General features: G+C 44.8%; 1 protein-coding gene across 1 annotated transcript in view; it reads right to left on the reverse strand.

The window, feature by feature from the left end:
• Positions 1-15,584: 15,584 nt before the first annotated feature.
• LOC138276729 (opsin-5-like) overlaps positions 15,585-18,631 on the reverse strand; it is a 360,215-nt gene continuing 357,168 nt past the window's right edge. The window contains exon 5 of the mRNA XM_069219206.1: positions 15,585-16,205. Within this exon, the coding sequence (XP_069075307.1) occupies positions 15,585-16,205 (621 nt within the window). The remainder of the gene's footprint in view (positions 16,206-18,631) is intronic.

Consider the following 18,631-nt stretch of genomic DNA (forward strand, 5'->3'; position numbering starts at 1 on the left):
CACTGGACGAGGATTTGGTGGCTGAGGTGCTGGTCAGGGCTCTAGACACCCTGGCCCTTGGGGAAGGACGGGGGGAGGTCAATGGTAGCCAGGATTTTATTTTTAGACACACTGGGACGGGAAGATGGAGGGGGTTTGGGAGTGGAGGAAGAGGTAGTGGTTGTAGGAGGTGTACGTCTGCTGAGTTTGGGTGGAGGTACATGGGTTGGAGGCTGTTTTGAGGTGGATGGCTGTTAAATGGGTGTGTGCCAGGGTTTGTGTACTTTGGGAGGAGGCCTCACAGACACACTGGGAGAGGACACAGGGGATGAGTGAATGGTAATGGGGGTGGTGATTGCACGTGAGCGGAGTGTGGTGATGGGCGTGCTAGTGATGGAGGTAGTGGCTGATGATGTAGTGCATGCAGGTGTGAGTGGAGACGATACTGGGAGTGAGGTGGATGACGTGGAGGAGGGGGACACAGTGGAGGCAGTGGATATTGGTGTGTCTGCATGAGTATGGTGTTTTTGTGAGTACCTGTGGGATGTGTGGTGCTTATGTTTTCCTGAGCAACTTTTGTGTGTTGATGTGTGTGCATGCTGGTCTGCTTGGGATAGGCTGAGGTTGAGGGGATTGGGTAGGGTTAGTGGAGGTTGGAGGGGGGAGGCTGGACAAAGGGACAATGGCTGCCATCAGTGCTGAGGCCAGAGTCTGAAATGCTCTCTTTTGGGCCGCCACGCCAGAATAAATGCCCTCCAGGTATGCATTTGTTTGCTACAAATGCCTCTCGACACCCTGGATGGCATTAAAAATGGTTGACTGCCCAACAGTGAGGGATCTCAGGAGGTCAATAGCCTCTTCACTGAGGGCAGCAGGGCTGACTGGGGCAGGGCCTGAGGTGCCTGAGGCGAAGGAGATGCCCACCCTCCTGGGTGAGCAGGCACGGGAAACACGCTGAGGGGCTGCTGGGAGGGCGGTGGTGGTAGGGGGGGTGGTGGCTGTACCTGTTGTTGCAGTGGGCACAGAGGTGCCCACCACCGCTAGGGAGCTCCCATCAGAGGAGGAGTCGCTGTCGCTGGTGACCCCTCCTGTCCCCGTCGTGGAGCTCCCCTCGCCCCCGTCCCATGGGGCCTTCAGACTCCGTAAATTGGGCCATGTGGGTTGCAGCTCCCTCCTGCTCTGGTGCCACTGCTCCTCCGCCAGATGATGCTAATGCACACAAGGACAGGGTGACAAAATAAAAAAGGGGGGAAAGACAAAGGAGACACATGGTCAATACCAGCAACACCACTACCGTTGGCGGACACATCACACAGGGAGCAGCCCAATGCACTAGGCATGCACTACCAGTTCTTAGGAAAATCACCTGCCCATGGGGGACTATGCCTAACCCCATTTTCTGCAAACCTGGAACCCACAGGAGGCTGACTAATTGTAGATGGACACTACCACTATTGGGGTTGGAGTGCCACAGAGCCTGTCTAACAAGGGACCTACCCTACCAAGTTCGCCCTGGCCTAGGGGAACTCACAGCCCACATCCACCACCCAGACACCTCGTAAAGCGCGCAGAGTCAGCTGAATGAGACTGTACTCTCCCCCTTGTGGCTGCTCTGATGCCCTCAGCGCCCATCCAACTCTGGATATGCCACTGCCAGGATCCGGAACATCAGGGGGTTCATGGTGCGACGGGCACCCCTTCCACGTTGGGAGGCCATCCCCAGCTGGGCCTCCACTGTCTTTTTGCTCCAGCGGCACAGGTCCTCCCATCTCTTGCAGCAGTGGGTGCTCTGTCTATGATAGACCCCCAGGGTCTGCACTTCCTTGGCGATGCCACGCCAAATACCCTTCTTCTGGTGGGCGCTGACCTAGAAGAAAGGTAAAGTAAGAATGGAACTTATTCCCCCGTCCGGTTCTTCATACTCATTGACCACCAGTTCCCACCCATGCCCTGAAACACATACACTGACCATCCTCACATGCAGGCCTCAGCCCCCCCACAACATGTATCTTCCATCCAGACCACTCCATACATTCATGTCCCATGCTTCATGCTCACAGTTTGCTCACCTGTTTGTCTGGAGGACCGTAGAGTAGCGTGTACTGGGGGAAGACCCCATCCACTAGTCTCTCCAACTCCTCCGAAGTGAAGGCAGGGGCCCTTTCCCCAGACACTCGAGTCATTGTCGCTTCCAGACTGAGGTCACAGCAGCACTTGCAGTGTAGGTCCTCTCCTGTTGAAGGTCAGGTATCAAGTGAGTGAACAGATAGAATATGGCGGTCACGTCCGCGGCGGTGCGTACCGTCACCACAAGGGTACATTGTCATTGGCTCCTGGAACCCATAGGGCCCAATGATAACCAATGCTGAATTGCGCGGCGGTCTTCGACCGCCTACCGCAACGCTGCACAACGCCAGCGCAGTTACCTCATTTCCCCTTGTCCCTCCTTACATGTCAGGCAGCCCCCATTTCAGGGGGGCACATGTCAGGGCACCCAACTGAGTCACAGCACATTTGGGCAGGAATACGGACAGACACCGCCACAGACCGATTAAATCACATTAGTGCAAAACACCCTTGTGCAACCTATGTGGTACATGACCCTTTGCTCACCATTCTCCTCCATAGAACCCATCCGCTGGGGCAGATGATGAGATGGCGTCATGCTCTGGTGTACAGACCCCTGGTGGACCTGTCGACAATGGAAGACAGACACATCATTATCATCTACAGACTTGATCGTGCCACAATCCAAGAACTGTGTGCCCAATTGGAGCCAGACCTGATGTCAGCTATCCGCAATCCCACAGGAATCCCCCCTCTAGTGCAGGTCCTATCAGTGCTCCATTTCCTGGCCAGTGGCTCCTTTCAAACAACAGTGGCCATGGCATTAGTTCTCTAACGTGTTGTCCAGAGTGTAATCTGCCCTGCTGAAACACATGCGCAGCTACATAGTTTTCCCCCAGGTGAAGGATTTGCCCACAGTGAAAGCTGACTTCTATGCCCTGGGACATATCCCCAACATCATTGGGCCCATTGACGGTACACATGTGGCATTTGTCTCCCCCCGCAGGAATAAACAGGTGTACAGAAATCGTAAAAGCTACCATTCAATGACCGTGCAGATGGTGTGTTTGGCAGACAAGTACATCTCTGATGTGAATGCCAAGTATCCGGGCTCTGTGCATGACGCTTACATTTTGAGGAATAGCAGCATCCCTTATGTGATGGGGCAACTCCAGAGGCACCGTGTGTGGCTAATAGGTAAGCCCAAGGTCCCCGCGCAGTATGAATAGGTGTCTGGGTATGGGATAGTCCCTAAGGGTTGGTGTATGTCTAACAGATATCCCCCAACATTTGCAGGTGACTCTGGTTACCCCAACCTGTCGTGGCTACTGACCCCAGTGAGGAATGCCAGGACAAGGGCAGAGGAACGCTACAATGAGGCACATGGGCAAACTAGGAGGATTATAGAGCGGACATTCGGCCTCCTGAAGGGAAGATTCCGGTGCCTCCATTTAACAGGTGGCTCCCTATACTACTCACCGAAGGTGTGCCAGATCATCGTGGAATGCTGTATGTTGCACAACCTGGCTTTGCGGTGCCAGGTGCCTTTTCTGCAGGAGGATGGGCCTGATGCTGGTCTTGTGGCAGCTGTGGAGCCTGTGGACAGTGAGGAAGAGGAGGCAGAAGAAGAAGTTGTTGACAACAGAAACAACATCATCATGCAGTACTTCCATTGAGACACAGGTAAGAGACTGGCACTGTTCATCTCATATCAGACTACTGTAGGACATTGTATAAGTCTGCCTTATTACCTCTGTGCATGGACTCTGACAGTTCACTTTGGCTTTCCTTTTCACAGATCTGAGTACCACATTCTGCCTTCTGCTACGTTCACTGCTGCCCAACAACTGTCATACTTTGGTATGTGCAAATGAACATTTACTATGTTATTTGTCAATGAGGTTGTAATAACACCTTTGTGAAAGTGCAGACTGACTCCAGATTGTTTTGTGATTAAAGGGTGTTTATTTAAGTGCTAATAAGTGGAGGGGGATGTGCAATGGGCTGGGGTGATGGTGGAGGAATTTCCATGGTAGAGTCCAGTCTATGTAGATCACAGGTGCATTGTCCAATGGGGCATAGGAAGTGGAGCAATGGCAGCTCAAGGTGGGCAGGGTGACAGAGTGGGACATAAGGGTGACAATCAGGAGAGTCTTATTTCCTAGTGGGGGTCTTGGCAATGTTCTCTGTTTTGTTCCTGGATTGCAGGGACCGTTTGCGGGGAGGTTCTCCTTCTGCAGGGGGTGGGGTGCTGGTGGCCTGTTGGTCCTGTGGCGGGACCTCCTGTCCACTAGCTCCGGCAGATGTGGCGGGCTGTTCATCTGTTGGGCTAGTGTCAGGGGCCTGGTGGTATGCTACTGTCTCCCTCATGGGGTTGACCATGTCTGCCAGCACCCCTGCAATGGTGACCAGGGTGGTGCTAATGCACTTCAAGTCCTCCCTGATCCCCTGGGACTGTTCCTCCTGCAGCGGCTGGGACTCCTGAAACTTGGCCAGTACCGTGCCCATGGTCTCCTGGGAATGGTGGTATGCTCCCATGATGTTGGGAGTGCCTCGTGGAGAGTGGGTTCCCTGGGCCTGTCCTTCCCCTGTCGCACAGCAGTCCTTCCAGCTTCCCTGTTGTCCTGTGTGCTGTCCACTGAACAGTGTGCCCACTGCCACTGACCCCAGTTCTCTGATCGCCCTGGGTTAGTGGGTTTGCCTGGGGTCCCTGTAGTGGTGGACACATTGCTAATTGACGTGTCCTGGGGACAGTGGCATGGGCCCTCTGGGTGGGTGCTGTGGTGGTGTTTCTTGAGGGGGGAGGTTCAGTGGTGGTTTGGGACTGTGGCAGGGGAACCGACTGTCCAGAGGTCCCTGATGGGCCTGGCTGGTCATCTTGATCCAGGCGTGCAGAGCTGCTGTTGTCACTGTGGGCCCCTTCTGTGGGGGGACTGGATATGGCTGGCACCTCCTGTCCGATAACATTGTGTAGTGGTCCTGTTGGTGTGTAAATTCATAGTTATTGTATCTGTGTGTGCCATCTTGTGCAATGGGCGAGTTTCCCTCTACTCCTGTGCTTGCATTATCGTCTTGGCCCTTGTGTGAGTGGTGATTGTGTGTCCTGGCTGAGTCTCTGTACTGGATATGCTTTAGTGATGGGTGTCCATGCACGTGGGTGTCCATGCATTGTTGTCACATGCAGGGCTTGGTATTGGGATGTGTGGGTTGTGATAGTGGGGTATCTGTGAGATGTTGGGGTGATGGGTGTGAGGGTAGGGGTAGAAGTTTGTGAAGGCATGAAGGTAAGGGTGGGGGGGATATAGCAGTAAAGATTTGACTTACCAGAGTCCAGTCCTCCTGCTACTCCTGCGAGGCCCTTAGGATGCATGATCGCCAAGACTTGCTCCTTCCATGTTGTTAGTTGTGGGGGAGGAGGTGGGGGTCTACCGCCAGACCTCTGTGCAGCAATCTGGTGTCTGTATACCACGGAAAGTACCTTCCCCCGTAGGTCGTTCCACCTCTTCCTGATGTCATCCCGTGTTCTTGGGTGCTGTCCCACGGCGTTGACCCTGTCGACAATTCTCCATCTTCCTAGCAATGGACGTCTGCTGTATCTGTGATCCCAGTAGCTGTGGCTCTACGCGGATGATTTCCTCCACCATGACCCTGAGCTCCTCCTCAGAAAACCTGGGGTGTCTTTGAGGTGCCATGATGTTGTGTGGGTGAAGTGTGAGGTGATGGTTGATGTGATGTCTGGTGTGATGTGTTGGGGTGTGTTCTTTGATGTGCATGGATGGTGTATGAGTGATGGTGTTGTGTGCCTCTGGATGCTGGTGTTGTCGTAGCTTTTCTGTCTCTCTGCTTCTTCCAAAAATGTCATTGTAGGGGGTTGTGGGTAATGTGTGTGTGTTTTATAGTGATGTGAGTGTGTGGGTGTGGTGTGTGTATGTGTATCAGGTGTGTGTATTTTGGATTGTCCAATGTGGTTGTGTTTTGTAAGTGTGTGTGTATTTTGAGCGTGTGTACCGCCAATGGATTACCGTGGTTGAATGTCTGCCATGTTGATTCGTGGGTCGTGATAGTGTGGGCGTATCCCTGTTGGCGTAACGGTGTGGGTTTTGCTATCGCCAGTTTATTACTGACCTTTGGTGTGGCAGACTTGTGTGGGTGTCTGTATTGTGGAGGATTTCTACGTGTAGGTCATCTTACCTGTAGCGGATTTCCGCCGCAGGCACGGTATGTTGGTGGCCGTCAGCACGGCGGTCAGCGGGCTTTATTGTCAGGGTTGTAATGAGGGCCTAAGTCAATAGATACTCGTTCACATGTCAGTATTGCGAGAAATCCCACTTATTCTAAGACAGGAATTTTGACGCTAGTAGAGCAAAGTGCAAGGAGGCCCATTGATTTGAATGGGTGTGTCTTTTTAATGCCTGCTTTGAGCAGGCGTTAAAAATTACGCCAAAAATGGTGCAATGAAATCTTGTAGATTTCATTGCGCCATCATCATGTGTGTCATCATGTGGTCAGAAAATATGTAGCTGTAGGCCGAATTCATGTTAGTTTCCCTTCACAGTGCCTAAACACTCTTTTTATATGAACTGTATATAGTTGTTGATTAACCATTGACATTTGTTTGTGCCATACCACCAGATGCAGAAGCACTGGATTGTAATGACTGTCTGATCAGGAAATGTACTGCCATCTGTCTGGATCTTGCATTACATGATGTGGGATTCCTTTTGAGAGGTAGGTGATATCACTCCCGCTGATGACATCAACCATAACCATTTTTGCCTATTCTACAGTACAATGTCTGATGTGTCCATTCCTTCAATGTTCAGGGACTTAGCACCTGTAAATTGGATCTTTACATGGAAGTCCCACTTGCAAGGGTGGAGGGGGTCAGCTGCTGCAGAGACAGGGGTGCCTGAGGGTGGTTGGTCCTCTGGTAGGGCCTCCCTTCCTATGGCTGCCACAGACGTACCTGGGCTTGATGTAGTTGGCCACAGGAAGGGGTAGATGGAGGTGGAAATGCCCTGCTCAGGGTTGTATGGATGTCTCTCAGCACCCCTGTTAGGGTGCCCATTTGAGAATTATGGTCCTCTATTTCTTTGTTCATGTCCCTCTGCACCTGCTTGATTTCCTGGAGTCCGTTTAGCACCTGGTCAATCAGGCCTTGGGACTCCTGATAGACCCCCAAGACTTTGCTGATGCTAGCCTGATCCTGAATTTCTGAACTGGTCTCACTCTTGTGGCTCACTGCAACCCTCTAATGGATCCTACCCCCTGAGCCTGTGCCATTGGCACAGGGTGCCCTCTCCCACTGGCTCCTGGACCATCAATGACAGAATTGCTGATTTGTACCTCAGGATCCAGGACTGGGGGGCACAAGATGGTAGCAACTATGCTAAGTATACATGTTGGGGGGGTACGTTGCCTGCTGTGAAGTAGAAGCATTTATGGTGGGAGGTGTTGTTGTGGGCACAGTGAGACTCACTGTTGCCATCTGACCAGGCTGCCCAGATGGGCCAGGACCGTCATCTATGTCCACATGTCCAGGAGTGTCATCATCACTGAGGGTTTCATCCAGAGGTGGGTTGGGAGTCTGGTCGGTGGACAATGTCTAGCCAAGTGCTGTGCCAACTCAACCTGTTGGGAAATAGAATACATTTTTATTGGTTGAAGTGTGAAATCCACATCCATAGGTTTTGTGTCACTGTAAATGGAGACCTTGGACAATCTTAGGTGGTAGGTTTGGTGATTGTGCTATGTTATCATGGTATTGAAGTTGTTGGCATGTCATGTGTGAAGCTTGCAGAAATTATTACACTCAATCAGGTTATTAAATGTGCTGATCAGTTATACTTTAGATGAGGGAATGAACATGACATCTTACAAACAGTTAAGCCAACACAGTGGAGAGGAAACGTGTATTTGACAATTTCAAGGCTTAATTGTGTGAGATGCAGGCGAACACACAACTTTGTTGTATACATAGCTGTAGCCATCATATCAGCAGTGCTGAGTCAATGTGTTAATTGCCACTACCAATCTGATGAAGCAGCTTAATACCTTAGGAATACGTGACGTACACACTTAAGGTGCTGTGTTATTCCTGTCCTCAATAGTTTCATTTTGGGATACCACGACAAGGGCAAGCCAAGTAGACACCTCTCTGAGTTGAGAATGATATGTAGATCGCTCACTCCCATGTGAGTAAACATCAATTGACAGAGCAGGCGTTAAAAGGATGCACACCTTTGATCACAATGCGCCTCAATCGGTTTTCAGGATTAGAGTCAAATTTTTTGATGCTAGTACTGCAAAGCTCCAGACTAGCGTCAACAATTAATACGCTAGTCCCCTAGCTATCACCATGGTGCGCTGTATTTTTTGTCATTTTTTTTGTTTTGGGGAAAAGGTGTGTTGTATGGCTAATGTAATATTGTGTAGAATGTTGGGGTGTAGAATTCAAACACTGGTTAAAGCAGAGGGCAGTTAGAGTTCAGCTTCATGAATGCTAGGCTGCTCTTCGTTTGTGCTGAATAAAGCTTCTCACTTGTATCTGTATGGACTTGTTTAAGCAGCAGGCAGTTAGAGTCTAGCTTGGTGGATGCTATGCTGCTCTTCTTTTTTGCTGAATAAACCTGCTGACTTCTACTGGTGTGGACTTGTTTCCTACACATTATCTACCTGGCATTTTACTTTACTTAAATATCTTACTGAGCTTTACCAAAAATAGGAAGATTTGAAGAGGAGAAGTCTGTGGGCCTGTGGAGCTGAGTTATGGAGGGGCTGTGCTGACATACTCCTCTACTCTCTAGCAGGACACAATATGAGTATTTTGTAGTTGCGTTACATTTTTTGCCCAATACATGAAGTTGGCACTGATAGTACTTTAAAAATGGCACAGATTTACTTATTCTTTTTAATTGAAGGCATGTTTTTTCAATTAATATACAAATGTGTGTGGTACACATTCTGCTAATTAGATAATTTGCATTTGAAAAGAAATGTTCTCCAATGACCTTTGGAACCATATTTCCTAGCACCAATTCAATGCATACTTTTATTTCTGCTTTACTTGGGAGACAAAGTTAACGTGAGTCCGCTCGCAAACTTTGCTAAATGTCCTCACAGATTTGGTCTTTGCAGAGAAATTAGCTCAAACACAGAAAATACAACTGAATTTAAAGAGTACATCAATACATTAATTTAATTTAGGTAAGCTATAGCAGGAGTGGTGAAAGTCGGCAAAACAGACAAGCACGGGGTTTGAAAATATGGTAAAGGGCCAGTAGCATGTTAGTTACACTAGCATATAAAGAAGAACAATAATTAAGGCGTGAGAGAGGGGTAAAACAGAAGACGGCTTATCAGAGAAGGCAAAGAGGAAACAACTGTTTATACCAAATATCGAACAACTGATAGTGATAGGACTTTATTGTACAGAAAAGAGTTAATTGAAGTCAATGAAGAAATAAAGCTGAAGCCCGAAGAAGGAATCTAGGGAAAACAGAGCTGTGATGAAAACGTAATGAAGGATAGTGGGGCAATGCCAGAAGATGGCATCTGTGTCTTAAAAAATGTATCGACCTAGTAGTCGCTTCTATTCTAAACAGACAGCCATACATTAAATTATGCAGAGTCTCGAATATGAGGGAAAGGGGATGAGGTGTTGCCTCATCTGCCTAAAAATGTAAAAGAATGACAAATTAGAGCATATTTATTCATGACAACTGCTGGTTGCACATCTCTCGCTATTTAGTTCAGCTTCCTGTAGTTCTTAATTGAAAAATAAAATCCCTCCCTGGCTCTCTCGGCCTCAGCCGCTGTTTAGGACAGGGGTTAAACAACCTCATATTCTGCAGTTTGAGCTGTTGTGGCCTAATCCTCCGGCCACAGTAGACACCTTCTAATGTGACATGTAAAAATATATTACCCGGCCTCCCTCTACTAATGTATTTATTACTCACATAAGAACAATAAGGTAAGCTATATAAAATAATAGAAGCGCTGTTCACACATTTAAAAAGAAAAAACTAGATGACTTTATTTGACAACAAATAACCAATCAGAGTGCAAACCCTGACCTCCCTACTGTTCATTTACCAGGTGGTCAGAACAAAGACAGTGTAAATTCAGACATCCATTTTGACTGCCAATTAGTGTCAGTGAAATATTAGTTACCATCCGTGAATGAATGAGGACCAAAGCCACAGACCTGATGCTTCATCCTTATTTACATGGGAGTATGTGGGAATACTGTGGATGTTAATCGTCCTACAAGAATATTGTAGCCAAAATAGCCACCCAAAATATAACATTGTCAAAATAAATATGTATGTATTAATCTTAACTCCATAGCTATGAACTTTGAAGACATACATTGTCAGGGTGCATAGTAGAGTTCTTTTTGTAAACCTTTACGTACCTATACATACTTACCTTAATATTATTTTGGTAATCTATATTTTAACTATGCTATTTTTGTGGGATGATAATAAATATGGAGCATTCTGGTACCCTACCTAAAGACATGGTGTTGTGTGGTCCCTTATGGTATGTGGTAATACGTCTTGGCTGTTTAATGATACATATCCTCAGAAGGGCCCAACTCAAGAATCTCACTTAAAGTAAATCAACCTTTAGAGAGTTAAGAAGCACTATTCGGAGACACCATAACTCAGTGAAGGATGTGGGATGGGAGAAATCCTGTGAAGTCCTACGAATGGCTCACACTGAATTTCTGACAGAGCATCACACTCTGATGAACTTTGGAATTTCTTCTTTTTATACATTGCTATTTGAATTAAGGAATCAGTCCGAAAGTTTCCAAAAGGAGAGGCTGCTTACCATCAATGCTTTTACAGTTTCACATCTGTCTGTAGACAAGCTAGACAGAAAGAAAAGACCTACTGTCACCTGTCAACCATGTATCAATATACCACATGGAGATTGCCTTTAAAACAGTTGCTTGGTGAACCTAGTAGGGAATTTACCCACACTAATTTCTGCATGTTTAACACTGAAAGGCCTGACTAAGGAGTGGGAAGTGATTCTCATCATCTCCAGTTCCTCCACAGACAATTAGGGTCAGATTTGCTAAGACTTAGTGCCAGTGCTAGTTCAACACAAAAAGGCACAAAAGACAGCAGTAATTACCTTTCAACGCAAACGGTGTTTTTGTGTGGAAAGCTGCCCGTTTCACAGTGCCAAATCCACTTTGCGCTGCTTTGTTTCAAGGAAGTTTAACTGAGGGTGGTTCACTGAAAACACCCATTGGTTTTGGTGTAAAGTCTGATCAACTGAGGTAGCTCAATCAGAGTTTGCATTAAAAAATGAACACCTACCGGAAACAGGTGCAACCATGGGGGAATTGGCTAATTCCCACAGACTCTGAAACATTGCATGTGTGCTGCAGTGTACAGAACTCATCTACTAGATCACACACTTCTGTATTTGTCCACGTGTAGGAATTTATGCTAAAAGCATATGCCTCCAGTACTCATCCTACACAAGACAGTATACACGCTCTCCTCTGCATCATGGTGTGAGGCTGCGCATCACACAAGATAGCCTGCTTGCGTACCACCCCAGGGGATGACACTAGCAGCAGGCCAATCTTTGTAAATATGGCTCTATGACGTTTTTCCTGTTCCACGCAACTCCGCACAACAAAGGTGGATGCTGAGCTGTATTGCATGAAATATTTGTAAATGCATGCCGCGTACTCAGGCGAGTACCAAGGGAAATAATAGTGCATTTATTCTGTCAAGCACACAGTGCATCAGTATAATTTTTCTGATCTTAGCTATTAGACACAAACCTTATTCAGCCGCACTTCAGTTGTGCTTACACTGTTTCTGTCTTTGAAGCTTCACTTAAGGAAATGGCGCATCCTGAATCCCAACGAACTGACAATATCCTCAGAAAGCAACAACCAATTTTGCTAATCAAATTTACTATTCAAGGGTGCCCCTATCAAGTAATGAAAAAAGCTGTGTCTGCAGGGATTCCAGGCTAAAATAATCATAATGATTAAAAAAATTAACTGAAATGTCAGAAAGCACAACATTACCAGTCTTGAAGCTTTGGCAGTATATATGATTAATTATGAACATCTAGGGTTAGACCTACGTTCTGGGATCCATTACACTTACAGAACATGGGGAGCAGGGCATCACTGTTCTTTCCTTAGGAGAGATGTTTTGATAACATCTAATAACAATTCCAATGATGACACACTGCACACATATAGGGACAGATGTATCAAACAATTTTGCATTCGCAAACGGTGCGAATTGCAAAATTCAACAGTTTGCGAAAGCAAAAATGCCTTTCAAGATTTATGAAAGGCATTCGCAGTGCAATTTCAAGGAATCGCTAAAATAGCGATTCACTGAAATTGCGACTCCATTTAGGGAATTTCAAGTTGCAATTCTCTAAATAGGAAATTGCAAATAGGGAATTCCTATTTGCGATTTCCAAAGCACATGTATCATGCATTTCCTAAATGCGAATTGGGCATTTAGGAAATGTAATTACTACCACATTTAATTTGGTGGTAAGCATGTGTGCGCTTCACATGTCCACAAATATTTTTTTGGGGTGCATCAAAGGGGGCCTTAGACCCCCCAGCACCCTGGGGTTCGCATTACCTAATTTGAGAATTCCTAACAGGAATCGCAAATTAGGTAATGCAAAACCATTCACACTTATGGGCCTACAGGCCCATATGGTTGAATGGAGTCCCATTCCCTAATTGCGATTCGGTAATAGCGATTGCGATTTTTAAGAAATTGCTATTACCGAATCACAATTTTCACACATCCCATTTTACATTTCTTACATTGCGATTTTGTAAAAATCGGTATTTAGGAAATGCAAACCAGGACTTTGAGACATCTGGCCCATAGATTCTAGTTTATGTTATCATAACACTTTGACCAAAATATAATTTGCTCCATAGTGTCCTACATATCGTGTACAAATATATTGCTCTGCTCGAGTTAATAGTAGAAACTTTACACCCCGTGGAGCGAAAATTTTGAAAACGATATTTAGACCACAACATTTATGGTGTAGGATATTTTTGTTATCGATATTCTGACATACAACCGAATCTAGAGGACAAATTAAATGGGTTTGTAATAATGGTCATGGTTCATTCGACCAGTTCTCTTATTTCCGTGGCATAAGTCATTGTGCAGTCTTCCCAAAACCCCTTCCTCACAAAACTCTCAAAGGAAAGGAACCTTTAAATTTCTCTGTCCTATTCTCTTTAACAAAAAAAAACCTTTTAACATTGTGTCTCCCAGATGGAGTAACACATAATGATGGCGGCCCACAGGATGAGAGGCCCCTAAAACTGTTTTCTCACAGATTATCATAGACTGCAGACTGAGTGGGGGACCCCTGAAGGGTGGGACCCCCCAGCACCGCAGAAGGTGCAGGCACCTGCGTAATTCCCTTTGTCTCCAAAAAGACACAAGAAGTTTTGTCCCTGATTATGAAGCCCTCCTGATGGCAGTGGTTGATGTCTTTTGGATGTAGACAATTTTGACACATACTAAATCTTAATGTCAGCAGCATAGGGTACTTTGCTAGGATACTAGCAAGAATCCAGATCACATCTCACACATGCGCACACGCACAAACACATGCACACATTACATCAGATGCGACTGAAATAACAAATCACTTCACATTGTTGTATCTAGTTGCATTCGAAACTGGTGTCTCACACAGCTACAACAAGTATTTGGTCAATACATCTTTTGTTCTGAAGGGAAGGATTTAATAACCTATTCCAATCATGTTTTAACAAATTGCCACTTTGCATGGCAACTCATAGAGATCATTGCCACAAAAATTAAGGGGCATGTGAAAATGAGGAAACCGTTATGAAGAAACATATAATAAAATAAGACATGAAGAAAAATTTAAGTGAAAAACAATTGGAGTATTAAGTAAATCTATTAAATATAAGCAACATGTATGTTTTAGTTATTAATGACTTCAAGATCTCATGATTGTAAGGGCTACGGTTGGGATTAGGTTTAGGGCTTGGATAGGCAAAGGATGAGGGTTGCACTGTGGCACTTTGAAGGACTAGGGTTAAGTTAAGTTTTAAGATTAGAGCTAAACCTGAGGTTTGTCTTAAGGATAGGTGCTGTACTTCAGGTGGGGCAACAGCTAGGGTTATAGGTGTACTTTGAATTCGGTTTAATGGGTATGGTGTCATATTATTGAGGCCTACATAATGTCTGAAAAAATAATTGTGTCCTGAATATCACTATAAAAGTATCGCTCCAAAGGAGTTATAATAGAAACTATAGTCCTAGTGGAGTTAATAAAAGAAAGTCTGCTTCCAATGGAACGAAATGTTTAGTAAATTATATTTAGGTCATGTTATTTATGTCACATGATATTTTTGCTATCCTTACTCTGATATATGACCACCTAATGACAGAGTTATGTGTAAACTTAGGGTTAGGGCTAGATCACTGGTTACTGTAAGGGCTAGGATTGTTTTTAGGTTTATGGATTAGGAAGAAGTTAGCAGAAAATGAGAGTTAGAATCACAGTTGTTGTCAGGGATTTCCTTCATTCTCATTTCCTTCCTATTATTTTCTTCATAATAGGTCATTGCTGGATAAAATAAATTTTCTTCGTAATGGACTTTTCATCTTCACATAATCGTAAAGTATTCATTTTTCCATCCTTCATTACCGCATGCACCTATATAGCAAGGCTCCTTTTGCAAGATTGCAACTCTAGAACCTCAGAAGAAATTACAAAATAGTCTTGTAGGTTATACAGCTAATTCAATATGTGACATCGTTGAAGACTTAACCTCTTATGGTTGTAATCCTGGAAGATTAGTTATATCAGTTACAACAACGTGAAGGAGAAGCCTGAGAGGGGGGTGGTCCTGAGAGTGACAGAGAACCTGAGAGAAAACGGAACATCCTGAGAAAATACCTGAGAATGCAGATGGGAGATCAAAAAGAACCACCATGGCAGCCTCCCTGTAAGGCGCTCTAAGAAGCAACAGCGTACAGGGCCACGAAGGCAGTATTACGGAAATGGGATTAGTCTTCTGGTGACTTTCTATGCAATATTGAGCTACTGTTCTTGTAAGTTAAAATTCTGGCAAGGGTAACAAATAATGCAGGGAGCCTGTAAACAGTGATATGAAGAGTACCGCTAAAGTAGTTACATAGTTTCTATAATACGTACTATAAATATGGGGAAGGGAGAAATATTGGATGGCATTTGTTTGCAATGACCTTGATATGGAATAAAAGAGCGCTAATATTGCAAATATAGTTGCAACCAATTTTACCAGGCTTGGCCTGTGGAGTATGGAAACATGAACATTCTAAGTACATTATGAAATACTGAGAGAACCAACTGCATCACCTTCATATACAAAACTATACAAAACTGCCAACACAAATGCACATAGGTTTTTCTTGTTCGCAGTGGAATATTCGTGTGCATGCATCTTCTCTTACAAAAAGTGACCTAGAAATGCTTACAACAACACCCTAGCAGTTACTAAATCGATTGTTTGGTGGTATCATCTCTAAGGTTATTTCCAGGTTATCATTTTCGTTGCTTTTCTGTCCTCTGACGATTACTCTTACAGACTTCTTGGCACTGGGTTTCCTTTTCGTTTTCTGATGGTTCTCCATCGATATATCTTCTTGTGGAGGGCACTGCACCGACTTTAACCCATCGTGACAGCATTTAGGATAGTTTCTAAAGCATTCGAAGGTGTCATTGCATTTTTCACCAGGGAAGTATGAGGAGCAGCCCTTCTTTGTCTGGACTGAGTTAGTACTGGACTCGGTTCGCATCCTGAAGGATTGCAAATTGATCTTGAAAATCGTCTTGGAAGCGCAATGCTGTAGGACTTTCAGGCAACAACATGTCCGCATGCAAAACTGCTGAAGAGCTGAAAAGTCCTTGGCAATGGTTTTTCTGAAATTGGGCTTCAGCAGGAGATAAATGGTTGGGTTGTAGAGTGTGGAGGACTTTGCAAAGACAGCTGGCACAGCAAATGCAAGTGGGTGAATTGTATCCATTGATCCGAAGGCTGCCCACATAGATATGATTGCATAAGGACTCCAGGCTGAGAAGAATCCAACGCAGACCGCAATGCTCAGCTTCCCAGAAAAAAAACAGAGAAAGGTTTCGATTAGTGCAAGTAAGAGGCAATTGCAGATCAATACGAAATAATACTATTTACTTGTCATATAAAACCTACTTAAGACCGATTGATATGGTGTCTGCACACCTAAGTTTAACTTAGGTCCACAACTAAGTGAATTTACGAGGGCATACTTAAAATGTTGCTCCAGAGTACAGATTCGAACAAATTTACTTTTGCAAATGTGATTATGAGATTTGAAACAATGTATATTCTTCCATTTGGTTGGAATTTCTACAATCGCAAATTTAGGGTAAAACCATGTTTCAAGGTGTTGTTGAATGCCCCTTTCCCTAAAACTCATAAATTTAGGGGCAATCATACGGCCCTTGCAGGTTTTTCCAACAATAAAATGCATGTATGTTGACTCTCGCCTAGGGCAGGAGAAAATGTATTTGTAGGGTGGGAGTGAGAACACAACGCGAGCTCCAATATGACCATATACATTTTCCCTGTGAATCAATCGTGAAGATACCATGTTAATGTACATCACTTCATACATTCTATTTTGCATACAGAAATTTGCACTTGGTGGAAATTGTTGATGCATAAATGTTATACATGTGAGTACTGCTGGAAATCTACGTCTGGTGTATATATCCAGGAGAACTCAGAGATCCTTTGTAAGTTACTGAAATATTGGCACTTAGCTCAAAATGTTGCCAGCCTTTGTGAATCATCCTGTACAATCTTTGAGGACTTATTCACCACCCACAAGACTAAAACATCCATCAATTGCAGCACACAGTTGATTGTAATAACCACAGTCACTTTGCAGATTTTTTTTTCTGAGTTTTACTGATGCACGCATTCAATACGCATTACCTCCTCATTTCCTTCCCCATCCCATTTCTTACAAAAATGAGTTGAAGGCACCATTTCAGCTCCCAACACCCAAGCCCCTTTCTCTTTTTAAGCCTTTATAGAGGAAACACACATACAACATAAACTTTACTCCAAGGAAGCTGACTTTCTGTTTTTCATGGTACCCATGTACCTTGGGCTGCTTTCTGTCTCTTTCAGAGAACGCGTCAGGGGTGCATTGTCTTTTGTTTACATATCATTTACATAAAGGATATGCGTGGACCATGTGATCAGTACGGTGGTGCAACAGGTCTGTTTTTCACTTTCATGGACATTGAGATTTGACTCAAGCACACCAAGTATGCTTTGGGACTGTCCGCATATTGGGAGCCTGTGTATGGTCCCACTTACAGCTTTGCCACTGTCTGAGTAGTGAGGAACGTTTACCAGCCCATTTAGAACTTTAACACTGTTCAAGTCTCTGGAGCTGTGCATGTGCCCACTTGGAGATGTTCAGCATTGCATCGCCCTGCTTAATATGCGAGCCAAAAGTGGGTTAGTGCACCACTGCTTTGGCCCACTCATAAAGTGTTGGTCCACCTTTTCATGCTTAGTTTGACTCCCCAGATAGAGGATTGAGTGGTGCAGTGGCCAATGTTTCCCTTACCCTGCCTATTGCCTTAAACCTACATGTTTTTACTATTGTGGGGCAACATTAACCATGTGCTTCAGCAGCAGCTTCATGAGAGGTTGATCATATGTTCAGAGAGTAGTTTTGCCATATTTGTCAATAACTGAGCAACTTAAAATTTGTTTCAAGCTACATACCCTTCAGGATGGCTTTCTCTTATTTGCATTGTATGCCTGGGGCCCCCACTCAAGGCTCCTTCTTTTACTGTTTGTTTGGCCTCTTCCTGCATTGCTTGTTTTTCTTAAAAAACATATGGAATATATTTAGTAAAGGCAGCATTTCTTACTGTTGAAATACTAATGACTTGGGTGTTTTACTAACATGTTTTCATATTATGATTTTCATAACAATTTGAGGGTTGATGCATTGTTGAGATCCTCACCTTGAAGGACCTTTCTGTGCTAATTATTTGGTCTGTTTTCTGTCCCTTTCGCACTATGTCCTTATTTTTAAACAGGAGACCAGGATAAGCATTTGCAGAAAAAAGCATCATTCATCTCCTCTCTGTTCCCCAACAGGCTTCATGATCTTGAGGTCAACAGAAGTTGCCACAGGTCTGTTCAGCCACCCTTGATGTCAAGACAATCTTTTCAAGTCATGATGAAATATCTAGATGAAACAAGCAGAGCGATATAACTTATCCCCTTCATGGAGACTCATCTGGTAATTCTGATTACTCATCTCTCTTAGTCATTTGACCTTCTTTAGTGTTTTCCACCTGGTGTTCTTCAGATTATGGTGAAGATTTGGATTTTCCTGGTTCTTCTTAATCTCAACAGAAAAAATATATTCACAAAGAAAAGCTGGAGGTGGTGGTCTCCTATTTGTCTGCAAAATAAGAATAGCTGAACCCCAATGAAGATTGATTTAAGCAATTCTATGGACCT

This window comes from Pleurodeles waltl, chromosome 2_2, assembly GCF_031143425.1.
Source record: "Pleurodeles waltl isolate 20211129_DDA chromosome 2_2, aPleWal1.hap1.20221129, whole genome shotgun sequence".
NCBI classification, from domain to species: Eukaryota; Metazoa; Chordata; class Amphibia; order Caudata; family Salamandridae; genus Pleurodeles; species Pleurodeles waltl.